Source organism: Paroedura picta, chromosome 3 (genome assembly GCF_049243985.1).
Source record: "Paroedura picta isolate Pp20150507F chromosome 3, Ppicta_v3.0, whole genome shotgun sequence".
Taxonomy (NCBI): domain Eukaryota; kingdom Metazoa; phylum Chordata; class Lepidosauria; order Squamata; family Gekkonidae; genus Paroedura; species Paroedura picta.
In genome coordinates this window covers 9,211,265-9,227,914 of record NC_135371.1, presented here as the reverse complement: position 1 = coordinate 9,227,914, position 16,650 = coordinate 9,211,265, and the positions used below count along the sequence as shown (strand labels likewise).

Sequence of the window (16,650 nt, the reverse complement as noted above, 5' to 3'; positions counted from 1 at the left end):
TATGGCATTACTTCTGGGTCATGTGAGAAGACATTCCTGACAGTTAGAGCGGTTTCTCAGTGGAACAGGCTTCCTCAGGAGGTGGTGGGTTCTCCATCTTTGGAAATTTTTAAACAGAAGCTGGATAGCCATCTGACAGAGAGGCTGATTCTGTGAAGGTTCAAGGGGGTGGCAGGTGACAGTGGGGAGAGGAATGGGAAGGCGACTGTAAGCCGCTTTGAGCCTCCTTCGGGTAGGGAAAAGCGGCATATAAGAACCAACTCTTCTTCTTCTTCTTCTTCTTCTGGATGAGCAATAGGGTTGTGAGTGCCCTGCATAGTGCAGGGAGTTGGACTAGATGACCCTGGAGGTCCCTTTCAACTCTATGATTCTATATTATTATTATTATTATTATTATTATTATTATTATTATTATTATTATTATTATTATTATTATTCACAGAGATTATATGATCAACATTTGTGTTTCAAAGTTGTGATGAAGTGTATTAAAGGTATTAAAATGTTTAATCTAATGGGGAGAGGACGGGAAAGGCAATCGGCAATCATAACCTGCGTGAAGACTCCTTACGGTAGAGGAAAACATGGCATAAAAACCTTCTCCTCTTCTCTAGCTGTTTAAAAAGTCCCTCTCTTCATCGTTTGACTAAGGGTCCTGAAACCATACTCCGAAGGGCCATTTTGCGTTTGGACCTCTGAGCCTTGCCCTCCCCTTCATTCGTTAATCCTTTCTGTTATTTTGTCCATGACGGGACCCGCCGATCTAGCACGCCTGACCTCATGCGTCCGGGAAATGCAGCACGAATTCTAAAAAGCAACCCCCCCCACCCCGCTCTTCACACAATCAGGCTGGGTTTATCTCAGCTCCTATCTTGCATGGTTCTGCGATCGATGCAGCCACAGAAACGGTCTCGGAGACCACAGTGCAAAGCAACCAGGATGGGCGGCCCGTGAGCTTTCAGGCATGCTAGAGAGCGAATGACCAACATATTGACGAAAGGAAACATCATTGGTTTTTCATCTTTCCACCCTGGAAAATAAACATGAGTTTCACAGTCATCAAGCGCACGAGAAAGGCATCCATTTCAGGATTCAAGGGGGTGGCAGGTGACAGTGGATGAGCGATAGGGTTGTGGGTGTCCTGCCTGGTGCAGGGGGTTGGACTAGATGACCCAGGAGGTCCCTTCCAACTCTATGATTCTGTGATCCACTGCTAATGTTTGGGACCAGGCAGGGAAGCTTTCCATGGAAGGGGAGTCCAGAATCTCACCTTGCATTTGCTGCAGATCTAGCTGGTATTACGGGGACCTTTGGAACCAGTTGAAAAGTTGGCAATAGCGATTTTCGGTGCCTTGGGCCATCACTGACCACGCTCCTTACCAGAGATTTTAGAAACCTCACTATGCAGTTTGCTTCATTGTTCTTGTGCCCTTCAGGGAATTTCAGCCCACAATCTGTCCTTGATTTTACAGAGCTGGGAAGATGCCCAAGTACCCATTATTCTTCTGGTTTCACAGTTTTTCCTTCTTCCTCTTCAGTGGTGTGATGAACAAAGGAGTCACAAAGGCATCTTCCAGAGAGTTTCTGCTTTCAAGAGGCAGGAAGTACTGAAGATAAAAGCCCTGAGCCAGAAGATCTTGCTTCAGGGTCAAATTCACCACGGAAAACTCGAGGAAATGAAACGGAGAAATAATCTTCATACAATTCGCTGGCAAAATGCCTGCCTTCCGCTCTTCCCTGCTTTTCTTGTGTGATATCTTGTAAATCCAAGTTCTCTTGTAAAATCCATTCCACCCTTGCAATGTTTTGTAAATCCAATTTTCCTGATGTGCGTGAAATCCATTTGGCGCTGATTAATCCAGGCATTCAGATAAGCCATACTTCAGTGTCGGGCAAATTTATATACACAAGTTTGGTCCTCCAAAGAGTGGCTTCTTGGAGGTGAAGTTTCTGTTATGAATAGTCTGCTCAGAGCATTCAGGGTTATAAGTGGTGTGTCAGTAGTGCTTTACCAGCAAGGAATACATCAGCATACCCCAAAGTGGGGCAGTAGGATTTCCAGTCTTCAGTTGCAACCCCCAGAGGATATGGGTAGAGACTGCAGACATGTGATGCCGTGATGTCGCTTTCAGGTTTGCACCTGGAAGTGACACTCTAGGAATTCCGCAAATCTTTATGGTAAAAACCATAGAGTCCTGAAAAATTCCTAGAGCGTCATCAGTGATATAAGGGGACTACAAAAAAACATAAATGCATAAAAATGACCCAGAACCACCAAGACGGGCATGCAGATCATCGGTATGGTGAAAGGGAAAGATGCACAGGTAGGCACTAGTGGAGGGCCATATAGGTGGATGGGAGGGATATAGTTGAGGGCGTGACAGCAGAAAGGGGGCCCTGAGCATTCTCTGCACAGCCCTCCCCTCTCCCCAAAAATCCCTGGAACCATCCTGTAGCTGTCTGAAAATATACTGAATATGCTCTCTGTCCCGTCTCAGCTGATTCTTCTGTGTTTATAGCACAGCACATAGCATTTGTTTCAACAAAGCAAGATTCCCGCCTGCTGTTGACATCTCAGAGCTGCAGCCTGCCCCGTCCTTCCCTTTTAGAAAGATAAATTTCTAGACAGAGAGACAGCAGCACCCTCTGGTGGCCTTTTTAAAATCCTATCCCTGGTCACGATAGCAGCGGCATTTGACTCTGTCTTTACAGACATACATTGTAAGGTTCACGTTCTAAGGTAGAATCTGCACTCACATTTTTTTCCACTGTAAATCTTGCCGAATTCTGGTCGATTTGAACCTGTATCTACAGCCTTCCCTTCCCCCTATTTTAAACATGTAACCCTTCTGAATTTGCATTGTCTCAATTTTTCATCTCTTTCCCACTTGATTGAGGGATGGGGCAGTCAGGCAAGGCTCCAGCCAGCACTGAAGGAGCACAAGGCTGGAGAGTGCTTTATTTCCTGCCTCTTGACTCCCGAGTCTACAGCCAGAGCAAGCTGGGGGAGGGGCAAGTGCAGCACCAGGATGCTTGTTTATCTTTCTTTTCCTGCAGGAGTGGGGGGGGGAGGCAGCAGCCTCTCAGAGAACGAGGAGGGGAAAGTAAATCCAAGAGGCAAATCTCTGCTGAGAGAAGTGTGGGCTTTTGGAGTGCAGTCACTTTAAAACAGATCCCAAAATGAGGGCAAAAAATAAATCTTGCAAGGGAATGGCAACCAGAAATCAGGCAGTCTTTGAACTGACGCCCTGACCAATCAGCAACAGACCGCTTCGCTACCTCAGATTTGGAGGAGCCAGGGAGGAAGTTAATCCGGCAAAACGCAGAACATCTACACAATACTGGGTCTCTCGGAGCAGTTTCCTCAAATGTAGCTAGTTATATCCGCTCCTGGATATCGCGGACGAAAAGTAGGGTCAGTGCAAATCAATCATAGACGTTGTGGAGGGAAAATTTAAACGCTAAATATCAAAATGGAAATCAAATCACATGTAGATGACTTTCTTTAATTCAAGGTCACCAGGGATAAAAATCCTAGTGCAGATTCATCCTAAAATGCAGTATAAATTGTCAAGATAATAAGATCATCGACAGTCCTGGGGTGAGGATGAGAAATGGGAAGGAACTTTCTATTCCTACGGCAAAGAAAAGCTAAGAAGAAGAACCAAGCGCATACTTCTGGATCTTAATAAAACTTTGTTGAAATAGCAACAAACCTTTTTAATAGTTATGCATTTAAAAAAAAATAAAAACTTGGCATTTCAAGAGCTTTCCTGAAACTGATTAGATTTACTTTACACATCTGTATAGTCAATAGACATTTGAAGAGTTCGATATTTATTTTTCCAGTGCTGCTGTTGAAAGAATGTTGAATTAAAAATTGTAAGGCATCAACCACTTTACCTGGAAGAAAAAAATGTCACGCCTTTTAAGGCATCCTTTCCGAGAGAAATGTGCTTTGAAGTAATTCCAACATGTCAAAAAAAAAAAAAAACAACCTAGCGACAAGATGGAGGGAATGGCTTACTCTTCTATCTTTTTCTCTCCTCTGTCCTGCTGCCGATCGATCCTGCCTCAAGATCCCACTAGCCTGAATGATCAGAAAGGGCATCTTTCCCATGCTTCTCCACAGAAGCGTACGTGATAGTTTCTCTTTCAGTCTGGATTCTCGTCCCCTTTTTAATGACAGTGAGTTCCACGTAATTCAAGTCTGGCACAGATGTCGCCTCTGCCTTTGCCTCGGGGTCCTACAGAAAATATATGAAGAAGTCAACAGACCTTCAAGGGATGGATGACCACAGATGTTCACTGAGAGCTGGTACTGAGAGAGTAGCAGAGGGACTGAGTTTGGGAGCTGGAAAACGCCTCACTTTACCTCATGTACAAATGACACATATTGAAGATCTAAAGCAGGGGTAGTCAAACTGCAGCCCTCCAGATGTCCATGGACTACAATTCCCAGGAGCCCCCTGCCAGCAAATGCTGGCAGGGGGCTCCTGGGAATTGTAGTCCATGGACATCTGGAGGGCCGCAGTTTGACTACCCCTGATCTAAAGGAGCCAGCGGGGTGTAATGGTTAAGAGCGGAAGCTTCTAATCTTGCATGCAAGGTTTGATTCCCCACTCCTCCACCTGCAGCCAGCTGGGTGACCTTGGGCAAGTCACAGTTCTGTCAGAGCTGTTCTCACAGAGCAGTTCTTTCAGAGCTCTTTCCAGCCCCACTTCCCCCACAGGGTATCTGCTGTGGGGATATGAAGGGAAAGCGATTGTAAGACGCTTTGAGACTCCTTTGGGCTGTGAAAACCAGGGTACAAAAACCAACTCTTCTTCTTCTCAAATCAAATCCCACTGCAGAAGAGTAAAAAAAACAGCCTTTACAGGATGTTTGAATTGAGGTCATGGCAGGTGCTGCCAATCTCCAGGCAGGGGCTGGAGATCTTCCAGGATTACATCTCCAGATGACAGAAAAGTTCTCCTGGAGAAAACGGCAGCTTTGGAAGGCTCCTACCCTGCTCTCTCCTCTTCACACCCTTTCCCTCCCAGGCTCCACTCCCAAATCTCCAGGTATTTCCCATGCAGGAGTTGGCAACCCTAAATGGTGCTGGGGCACTGGAATGGACCCTTTCTCTCTATGTCGCCCCCATCTCCCCCGGACAGTTCAGACTCTCAGAACCAAGCTACACCGGGCCTCACCGCACTGAACTGAGGACCACCAATCTGATTTCCACCCATGTGCTGGCTATGGTGGGAGAGCGGGTCTTGTTTACCTGGCTTGGGCCTTTAGCTCTGGCTCCCCTTGCTCGGCGACCTGTGAAATGCAGCGGATTAATTCAGTCAGTGGGACACAATCCAGACCATCCCTGGTCTTTATATGACAGCTCCTGGACTCCATCTGTAGCAGTAGAAGAGAGCGAAGAGTCCAGTAGCAGCCGAAAGACGAACAAAATGGGTGGCAGGGGAGGCGCTTTTGTGAGTCACTGTTCTTCCGCGTCAGCAGCGACTCGCAAAAGTCCATCCCCCTGCTTCAAATTTTGTTATTCTTTAAGGTGCCCCTGGAATCTTGCTCTTTTCTACTGCTGGGGCTCCATCAGTTTGGGACACTCTAGGGCACCTGTTGACCGTGGAGGCACCCCTGAAATAATATTCCAGGTTTCGAGGAGGCCCAGAAGTGATGTCAGATGGCCACGCCTCCTTGTTACGCCCCCCCCCCCCCGAAGTGACATGTCACGGGAAGTGACATCACCGCCCGCGTTAACAGGCAGGCTGGAGCAGGACTGAGGAGGTGGTTTAAGGAGGGAGTAAGCATGTAGGTTCCACCCTCTCCCAGGTGCAGGAACACCTATTTCCTCACACGCACACAATTTTCACACTTATTTCTTGGAGAACATAAAAACATCTGAGAAACCATGCTGGGTCAGGCCACTGGCCCATCTAGTCCTACACTTTGTGTTATACTCTGGCCAAAGCCAAGGTGCCATCAGGAGGTATACCTGTGAGACCAGAATACCAGAAGCAAATCTGGCCCACAGCTGGAGCTGCCAACCTCACGGAGAGGCTGGATTTCTTCTGGGATTACACTGGTCTGCAGGCTGCAGGGATCATTTCCTCTGAGGAAAACTGCAGATTGGGAGGGTGGGCGCTATAGCAACACTTCCCTGGTGAGCTCTTTCCATGGGACCACCTTCAAATACCCAGGGATTTCCTGAGCTGGAGATGGCAGCCCTGCCCTCAGCCCACAAACCATCAAGGCCCACAACTCCTCCATCCTCACCTCGCTTCCTCCTACAGCACAGAATTATCAGAGAAACAGCTGCAGAGGCCGCTAGGACAGAGCCCAGGCCAGCCCCAAGCTCCATCAGCCACAAGACACCCTCTTCATTGTCCTTAGGCGCTGTCAGAAGAGAGAGAATAAATGGAAAACTGGAGGCATAAAATTGCAGGACTGAGCTTAGAGAAAAAAGAAGCCACCCGGTCCAAATATACATCTCCTTCTCCCCAAATGGCAAAACATGTGAGTAAGATTTAGACCCAATCTAAGAGATCTGCAACTAATGGTTGTGTGTGTATTTTCCAAATACACAGGATTTTGAAATATACTTCAGGATATAGCAACCCAGCCGTACAACCCTCCATCCTGCATGTGTCTCAAGAGGGAGGGATGAAAATATTTTAGTCCTAACTAACCCAACCCACGTTCCATTTTGGACTCTGTTAGGTCACTGTTGGTCAACAATGCGGGACTCACACTTCCCCTTAGTAGTTGGAATGTTAGTGAACATCCTGTGACATCTCTGAAAACAGCCAGCGAAGAATTGGCAGCCAACAGTTACTCGTTGGCTTCTTAGATGGACCTTACAGATTCTCTTTGCTCTGCTGAGTTGCTGCAACATAAGTGGAAGAAACTTTTTCTCTGACCTATATACAAGTCCAAAGTCTGCCACCCGGCATTTCATGCTGTAGCCCACTCCCCTCTCAATGAACGCACCTACTTGTATTTTCCTTCTCAGCCCCCCCCCCCCGCATGGGATAGATTCAGGTAGGCAGTCATTTAGCTGAGAAAGCAAAAAGAGAAACAGGATTAAAACAGTCCTTTCAGCCCTGCAGCTGTGATCTAATCCAGATTCTCCCCACTGCAGCTGCTTTTCAAATAAAAATAAAACGTTGGGGGATCCGAACATGAATCTCACATGCGTAGTTTCAATCCAAGTTCCAGCGCCTTCCAGTGGCTAAGAGCAGCAACTTGAGCTGGGTTTGATTTCCTCCTCCTCCCCATGCAGCCAGCTGGGTGACCTTGAGCCAGTCACAGAGCTGTCCTCACAGAGCAGTTCTGTCAGAGTTCTCTCAGCCCCACCTACCACAAAGGGTGTCTGTTGTGGGGAGGGGAAGGGAAGGCGATTGTAAGCTGCTTTGAGACTCCTTTGGGTAGAGAAAAGCGGGTTATAAAGACCAACTCTTCTTCTACCTTCCTTCATTCTGACAAATTATTTTCCTTCTGCCAGACCTGACCTCCTTACCCACGGCTGCTTTTACCACTTGGAGCTCCGTCCCGTTCCCCGAGGCTTCCTGGAGGCCGTGGATGTTCACCACACATCTGTAGATGCCCGAGTCATAATGTCTCAGATCCCGTATCTCCAGGTCTGCCCTCCTGTCCAAGAGGAAGTGCTGGTCGGAGGTGCAGTTCACCCTCCCCATGAATTCTGGGGTGGATTTCTTGACCGCCAGGCCTGGATCCTTCACCCACTGGTAGCTGCCAACCTTTGGCTTGGAGGTCGTGTGGTAAGAGCAAGGCAATACGACGGAGCCACCTTCAGTCCCTTGAGCAGAGATGGGCTGGGTGACCACAAGATCCTGAGCCAGAGAAACTGTAAGAATCGTGATAAGGTGGAGTAAGAAGGTGACAAGGCATTAGGACAGGCTGATAAACAAAGCGACATGCAATCTGGATTTATGCTTAGGGACGGGAGCCCATTATAAAGAAACCGTTTTGGCCTGTTGAAGGGCACAAGCGAGTCTTGTATTAGACCCTTTCTGGCGTGTGGACTTACTTACAGCACAACTCAATGAACTTATAGATCTAAACCAGGGGTAGTCAAACTGCGGCCCTCCAGGTGTCCATGGACTACAACTCCCAGGAGCCCCCTGCCAGCATTCGCTGGCAGGGGCTCCTGGGAATTGTAGTCCATGGACATCTGGAGGGCCGCAGTTTGACTACCCCTGATCTAAACAGTAAGAGTCTGATGGTCCTTAAAAGGGGAAACCCTCTCCCACAACAGCATGTCTGGATCAAACCAGACAGCCGTCAAAATTCTGTCTCATCTCCAACCAAATTAGAAGAAGAAGAAGAAGAGTTGGTTCTTATATGCCGCTTTTCCCTACCTGAAGGAGGCTCAAAGCGGCTTACAGTCACCTTCCCATTCCTCTCCCCACAACAGACACCCTGTGGGGTGGGTGAGGCTGAGAGAGCGCTGATATCACTGCCCGGTCAGAACAGTTTTATCAGTGCCGTGGCGAGCCCAAGGTCACCCAGCTGGCTGCATGTGGGGGAGTGCAGAATCGAACCTGGCATGCCAGATTAGAAGTCCGCACTCCTAACCACTACACCAAACTGTCTCTTACAGTATGTTGAAGTTCTGCGACAGGAACTCCTGATATTATTTGAAGAAGAGTTGGTCTTTATATCCCGCTTTTTACCCGGAAGGTGTCTCAAAGCGGCTTACAAAGGCATTTCCCTTCCTCTCTCCACAACAGAGGCCCTGTGTGGTAGGCGGGGCTGAGAAAGCCCTGACAACTGTTCTGCGAGAACTGCTCTCTAACAGGACTGGGACTAGCCCCAGATCATCCAGCTGGCTGCATGTGGAGGAGCAGGGAATCTAAGCCAGCTCTCCAGATCAGAGGCCGCCGCTCTTAACCAAGCTGTTGTAAAAACAGAACTTGGGAAGGAGAAATCCCCCTTTCAGGGCTACCATGAGGCAAAAAAGAAAAGTCAATCACAATATCTGGTAGGTTTTAGGCAACTGAGGAGGCGGAGGGGGGTCTGATGAGGGAAATGGCTCCAGACTACCCACACTGTAGCCCTGATCCAAATTCCCCGACCCCAACCCCGTGGGTAGTTTTAAGCATCTAACAAATATCAGGCGTAGCAACCAGGAAACTCCAGCCGTAAATGTCATTTGACCTAAATGAGCTTTGTTATCTTAGCAGGGAGGATTCAAATTCCCTCATTCTTGGAGGCTAAAAGCTTTCTTCCAAAAATAATAATACATTGTTATTTAATCAGGCTAGGCTCTTGAACACGGCAAGTCTCAAGTGGCCTTGTGAGACAGTATCAAAAACAGGCTGTGAGGATTGTGGGGAACAACTGAGCCCCCAAAGGTGACAGCAGAGATCCATGACTGGAATTCGGTGACCAGGGAGACACTTTTTGGTCCCGCTGCTTCCTTGAATAGCCACAGACACTGTCCATGTAGGGCTTTAAAGATAAAAACCAGCACCTCAAAATGAGTTCGGAACCCAAATTGGTTGCCAGTAAACCTGATGTGTTTGTGGCCTTCCACAGCAAGAAGCAAGAACTCACCCCATTTAGACGCAGAATACTTTTGAACACCGAGCCGTCTTTTTCTGATCGATGAATAACAGAGTTCGATACTCAATAGAAGTCCAGTAGCACCTCTGAGATCAAAATATTGTTCAGGGATAGGCTTTCAATAATCAAAGATATCTGAGGAAGGGAACTTTCGCTTGCAAAAACTCACACTCTGAAATATTTTTGTTTTCTAAGGTGCTACTGGACTAGAATCGAACTCTTCTGCTCCAAGCCAACATGGGTATCCTCCTAAACCTATCTAAGAGGTATCATGGGTCTGGTACAGCAAGGGAGATCTTATTAGTTAAACTTTTAAAGAGCCAATTAGGTGTTGTAGTTAAGAGCAGCAGTTTCTAATCTGGTGAACCAGGTTTCATTCCCGCTCCTCCACATGCAGCTGGGTGGCCTTGGGCTCATCACAGACCTGTTAGAGCTGTTCTCACAGAGCAGTCCTGTCAAAGCTCTCTCAGCCCCACCAACCTCACAGGGTGTCCGTCGGGGAGAGGAAGGGAAGGGAAGGGAAGGGAAGGGAAGGGAAGGGAAGGGAAGGGAAGGGAAGGGAAGGGAAGGGAAGGGAAGGGAAGGGAAGGGAAGGGAAGGGAAGGGAAGAAGAAGAAGAAGAAGAAGAAGAAGAAGAAGAAGAAGAAGAAGAAGAAGAAGAAGAAGAAGAAGAAGAAGAGTTGGTTCTTATATGCCGCTTTTCTCTACCCAAAGGAGTCTCAGAGAAGCTTACAATTGCCTTCCCTTTCCTCTCCCCACAACAGACACTTTTACCACTTGGAGCTCTGTAGATGGATGTAATGAGTATATTATTTCATCTCTATTCTCCCTTTCAAGACTCCTTACAATCATAGATAGATAGATAGATAGATAGATAGATAGATAGATAGATAGATAGATAGATAGATAGATAGATAGATAGATAGATAGATAGATAGATAGATAGATAGATAGATAGATAGATAGATAGATAGATCGATCGATCGATCGATCGATCGATCGATCGATCGATCGATAGATAGATAGATAGATAGATAGATAGATAGATAGATAGATAGATAGATAGATAGATAGATAGATAGATAGATAGATAGATAGATAGATAGATAGATAGATAGATGGACGGATGGGCGGGCAGGCAGGCGGGCGGGCGGGCGGGCAGGCATTCCCCGTCCAGGCATGGGCAGGAACAGTGGAGGGAATGGACTGCAGAAAGAGCAGACACAGCATTTTGGCCTAGAATCTCATCAAAGATCTTCTACTGGGACTCAGAAAGGCTTGTCCTGCGAAGCAGAAATAGGAAAACGGTCTCTCTAGGCAACAGAAAGTGGCATCTATGGAAAAGACAGGCTTTAAGGTGCCACAACCATGGAACGGTTACTTACCTGCCCAGATGGTAAAACAGAAGCCCAGACACCTCAAAGTCATCATCGGGCATGAAGAGAGCTGGTCGTCGTGCAACCCGTGTCAGCTCTGGGCTGTGTGCGCAGAACATGTCTTCACAGGCGGCTTTCGTAGGACATGAGACAATGGAAAATACACGCTAGTGGCCGGAAATAATAGCCGCTACCAGGTTGTAGCCGGTGCACAGGAAACCAGTGGTCATATTCGCTCAAATCTGTCAATCAACAGCCCCTTTGACCCACCCACCCCCAAAACTCTCTAGCCCTTTTGCAAAGATCCAAAGATCAGGAGTAAAGCTCTTGCTAAGTCTGTGGAAAGACTCCACTCGGTCCTCAAGGTCTCCAGTTATCAGGTCTGAGAAGGCTTCCTTGGGAGATGGTGGGTTCTCCATCTTTGGAAATGTTTAAACAGAGGCTGGATAGCCATCTGACAGAGAGGCTGGTTTTGTGAAGGTTCAAGGGGGTGGCAGGTGACAGTAGATGAGCAATAGGGTTGGGAGCGTCCTGCATAGTGCAGGGGGTTGGACTGGATGACCCAGGAGGTCCCTTCCAATACTATGATTCTGTAAGGGACCTGGTGGAGGAAAGTCCCATCCAGTTGCCGCTGACTTAATGGTGACCCCATAAGGTCTCCAAGGCAAGGTACCATCACCTGCTACAGGGAAGCGACCCTAGTCTTCCTCAATGGTCTCTCCTCTGCCCCTGCTGAACTTCTAAGATCTGAGGAGATCAGATCAGGTCAATCAAAACAGGCCTCCCATGGCAACCAGAGCAGGAGTTGTCATCTTTCAGGCCCAGGCACAGCCTCACTTTTCCCCAATCACTAAACCACACAAGGCTTCCCAGTTAAAAGGAAGCAGTCTAGCAGCCTGTGAAGTTGCCTTACCATGAGTCAGGACATCAGTCCACTTTACCTGGTCCTGTCCCAACGAGGACCCCAGCCAAGGTATTTCCCCCTAAGAATCCTTTCTAACTAAAGATGCTGCCTGGGATCTTCTGCCTACAAGGCTTGTGCTTCATCGTGGATCTACTCTCCTCCCTGAAGTCTGAAGGGGACTTAAGCTCCGTTATCTATTTTCATCAGAAATGAACACCCCCCGCCTTTCAAAATACAACAGGAGTCCAGCAACCCCTTAAAGACATACAACATTTTAAAGAAGTACGTTCTTCTTCAAGGGGCCACCGGCAGATAAGAGAGACACAGAGAGAGAGAGAGATGATAGATGCTATTGTTCACTTTGACAGCACATGTACTAAAATTGGAATGCTGATGACAGACAGACAGACAGACAGACGTTTGCTTTGGCAGCACATACACTAAAACTGGAATGATATTTATTTTAGCCTTGCTCTCGACCCAGCTATTCTCACCAATACCTGGCCTTGGCTTAAGCATCAAGAGACCTGCAGGTCCAGCTTGTGAGTCTCTAGATGCATCTTGCTGACCACTGGGGGACCCAGAATGCTGGAAGAGATGGACCTTTGATATGAACCTGCAAAGCAACCTTTATGTCGCTAGATTCCGTGGGCAACTCAGCCTGACTCGGTTCCTTCTTGCAATCTTGCTGATCAGCTCAATCAGCCACGGTGTCTGCCGGCTCTTTCCTCTCTGGTTCCCCCTCTTTGGTTCAGTCAGTGTCCGTTAGACCCCCCCCAGCCCGTCCTGAGAGATGTGTCTGAGGCCCTTCAAGTAGCAGCACTAGAAAGGCAGGGTCTGCAAAGCCGCCTCAGAGCAAACCACAAGGAGGGAGAGTAAGGGCCTCTGCAGACCACAAAAGTACGTCTTGGAGCTTGAGCGATAGCCCTTGTCACTCACGGCCAGGCCTCGGCGTCCGTCCAGCTGAGCAACGCTCACCAAGAGCTGTGTGGTAGCCGCTAATTTGGAAAGGCTGGGGGCCTCTTTGCACAGAGGGTCACAGAAGGCCTCTGAGCACAGCCATCAAGGAAAGATGGGGCTGCCTTCTGGCAGGCACATTTCCCCCCAAACCGCAGCATGGGCTTGCTTTTTTAAAAATAATAAATGGCAAATCTATTCCTAAGGCACATCTATGTGACTATCGGACCTCCTGGCCCAATCTTCTTGAAATTTATGGGAGTTTGAAAGTTTGGGGCCTCTAACTCAAACCCCCACCCCCAACCACAGGCTGTGGAGATGACAAAAAAAATTCCCATTGAAGTAAATGGTGCCGTTGACTTTAATTGCCGAATCACTTCGGAGACGTCCAAATTGATTCGGCTGAAGCTGGATCCGAATCAGCTGATTCGGACAGCCCTTTAACGGTTCGAATTGGGTTCCTCTGAACCCGAAACGGTCCACATTTTTGTGGGGAGTGCACATGCCTAGACAGGAGAATTCCCGCAATTTTAATCTTGCAAGTCAATCAGCTTCAACCTAAAAGAAGAACCTAAAACAATCCAAGGAATGAGCAAACTTATAATAGGAAACCACAAACAATAAGAGGAATGAAAGAAATGCCCTTATATAGATCCAGACTGTGGGTCCAACTAGCTCATCGTGGTCTCCTCTGGGAGGCCGCAGTTCTCAGACAAAGATTTCTTTCCACACAGTGCCTACCAGATATTGAAGGTAGGCCCTTTTGTGTACAATGCATGCGCTCTGACACTGAGCATAGCCCCTCCCTGGGATAGGCCAGTGTGCAATGAGGAGGCTTTGGTGAAGACCGGCTTGGGATTTATCAGCTTTCTTGGCAGACTTTGTCCTTTGTTTATTCCAGGAAGGCTTGTAAATTAACCTCACGGAAATGCAGTGACTGGAAGAGCACTTGAGAGAGCCCAGTTCCCCAGCCCTGTGAGACCAACTACCCATGCCCAGATGAATGTGTGAAATGAGGAGAATAAAGACTGGAAGGGGGAAGTGAAATAGGTCTCGGATTCCTGCTCTCTCACATGGTTAATCCACTTGTGGCACCAGGGAGTTGTGATTGAATCCCTACTTGTATGCAGCTGTTCTCCAGGAGCAAATGGACTCCATGGCCTTGTGCTCCACAGGAATCTTTCCCCAAATCCCTAAGGATTTCCATACCCAGATACAGCCAGCCTACCATCTCCTATCTCCCACAAAGGAGGAGAAGAAGAAGAAGAAGAAGAAGAAGAAGAAGAAGAAGAAGAAGAAGAAGAAGAAGAAGAAGAAGATGATGATGATGATGAATTGGTTCTTATATGCCACTTTTCTTTACCTAAAGGAGGCTCAAAGCTACTTACAGTCGCCTTCCCTTTCCTCTCCCCACAACAGACACCCTGTGAGGTGGGTGAGGCTAAGGGAGCCCAGATATTCCTGCTCAGTCAGAACAGTTTTATCAGTGCTGTGGCGAGCCCAAGGTCACCCAGCTGGCTGCATGTGGGGGAGCGCAGAACCGAACCCAGCTTGCCAGATTAGAAGTCCGCACTCCAAACTACTACACCGAACTGGCTCTTACCAGTGGACAGAGGGGGCCTGGAAGATGGTGGACAGAGGCAGAGGCCAACTGTGCTGCTCTATCTTCCCTCTTGTTGATTTGAACAGTCAGTAAAAGAAGCTTTTGCAAACCTATTTTGTAATTGAATTTATTCATCACTGCTGATCAGAGCCTTGATCAGGTGTTACAAGCAGAATCTCAGGTCTAAATAGATAATATACGGCGGAAGTTGAGTGAACTGGTGGTTACTCCCTGCTTGTTACTTGAAACCGGAGGAGTTTAAACAAGAGTTATTTGCTGTTGCTCTAGTTCTTAAAACCTTGAAGGCAGCAACATCTATCATGAAGCCACCAAAGAGAAGATGCAGGGGAGAGACCAATGCAAACTCAAAATCTAATATGGTTTCATCAAGGTTGGTCTAGCCCCCACCCAAAGTTTCTGAACTACTTAAAATTATTGTTTCTTAGCAATTTACTTAGTGACTCTGCACCATCTTTATCAAACAAATTTAGTCTTCTGGAATCTTTAGGTGAGCAAAATACAACAGCTAAATCTATCTGCTCCTAAACACATATGGATTCTTAAACCCACACTCTAGGGCCAGCTTCAAAATTAGATATATAGTCTCTCAAACACATAATCATCCTGGTACAAGTCTTTTTTTTAATCCTCCTCATTGTGCAGATACATATTTTCAGGTCATTACACTGTCATTGAAATAACTATGGAAAGCCTTCAGCCCAAGAACTGGCTGGTTCATCCATATCAAAAAATGCAGGTCCCTTTACTTCCCCCACCTTTTGGTGCCTGTGCCCTTTGATGTCTTCTTAGGTTACCAAGTCGCAAAATTGTAGAAACCACACCTGGTAGAACGAACAAACTGCTGGGCCTTCGCGTAGCCATTTCCTTCCTGTCTCTAGTCTGCTAATGTAAGATATTATCCGCACGGGCAGCCGAATGAGGTGGTAGAACTCTGAGGTCCAAATTTCCTCCATGGCCATATGAAAAACACTCCATCACTAAGGTTTGGGAGTAGCTGCCTGGGATGCCTTGCTCCTTATCGGGACATTTGGTTACTACAGCAGAGTTTGCCCAGTCATCAAAGTGTGGTGGTCAAGTAAATAAATCTCCCTAGAAATCTATTGCCAAAAAGGTAACCTTACATTTATTTGAGTCGATCCAGTTCATATTCAACTTGCAGTCAAAGGAAGAGAGCGAAGCCTAATCTAAAGGGCATTTTCCCTATCACAAATGGCCAGCTAATCCTGCATCATGTGCATGGGACTGTATCTTCGAGAGAAATCATCTTATAGAAGGCCATGTGGAAGGAGATGAGGACAAAGGCAGAGAGACAGGAGGGGGCAGAGGCCAGAGGTCAGATCCCAGGTGAAGATAAAGAAAGGCATCCCATTCGAGGAGACACCATCTATACACACTGATGTAGCGTCCCACGATGTCCAGGTATGTCCAGCTCTTTAAAAGGCCCCTTTTCCATCTTTTTATGCGTCACCAGTAAATGCAGCTCGTTCCGCATTCCCTATTGCCCCCGCTTCTAAGACAAGCTGCACAGATTGCCCCAGAGAATCAAGGTAAGAATTTTTAAACAGGCCAACTTTTAAACAGGTCCTTCTAACTGTCCCTTTAATATTATTTTGATCACCAAGCAATGATCAGGTTTTTCCTGTCCTGCTGGCAATGAATGAATGAATGAATGAATGAATGAATGAATGAATGAATGAATGAATGAATGAGTGAGTGAGTGAGTGAGTGAGTGAGTGAGTGAGTGAGTGAATGAATGAATGAATGAATGAATGAATGAATGAATGAATGAAAATGTGGGAATATAGAACACGTTCCTTGCTACCAGCAAAAACCTGCCAAAACATGACCAAATATCAAGTCTCTGTAGACGCAGATCTCAAAATTCTTCCAAATCAAACAGCTCTTTATTCTATCCAACGCCAGCTCCAAACATCAAGGAAGGAAAATAGGCACAACATGAACTTATATACAAGGTCCAGGCATGCTGAGTCGCTCCCTCCAACAATCCTACCAGAAAAGAAGCGGCAACCCTTCAGAAACACCTCTTGTACTCATCTCCCATTATTCTGAGAAGGACAGAAGGATTGGTGACGGAAGGAAACATTTGAACTGCTGGGTTCTCCTGGATCCTTTGCCCAGGTGACAGTAAGGAAATGGGCTGAGCACCAAGGGGATTTCCCTGGTCCCGCCTCAGCCGTTTCACTGGC

General features: G+C 47.2%; 1 protein-coding gene across 1 annotated transcript; it reads right to left on the bottom strand.

The window, feature by feature from the left end:
• Positions 1-3,600: 3,600 nt before the first annotated feature.
• Positions 3,601-11,047, bottom strand: LOC143834402 (uncharacterized). The gene is made up of 5 exons (XM_077331229.1): positions 10,968-11,047; positions 7,514-7,861; positions 6,271-6,390; positions 5,267-5,307; positions 3,601-4,247 (listed from the first exon to the last, which is right to left on the bottom strand). The coding sequence occupies exons 1-5, from the start codon at positions 11,011-11,013 to the stop codon at positions 4,086-4,088; spliced, it is 717 nt and encodes a 238-aa protein (XP_077187344.1). The 5' UTR covers positions 11,014-11,047; the 3' UTR covers positions 3,601-4,085.
• Positions 11,048-16,650: the final 5,603 nt, after the last annotated feature.

Excerpts from the sequence above, each read along its gene's own strand:
- LOC143834402 (XM_077331229.1), bottom strand. The coding sequence starts at position 11,013 with ATGATGACTTTGAGGTGTCTGGGCTTCTGTTTTACCATCTGGGCAG. Across the intron at positions 6,391-7,513 it reads AGTGGTAAAAGCAGCCGTGG|CGCCTAAGGACAATGAAGAG; the intron begins GTAAGGAGGTCA and ends CTCTTCTGACAG. Across the intron at positions 4,248-5,266 it reads GAGCTAAAGGCCCAAGCCAG|GACCCCGAGGCAAAGGCAGA; the intron begins GTAAACAAGACC and ends TATTTTCTGTAG.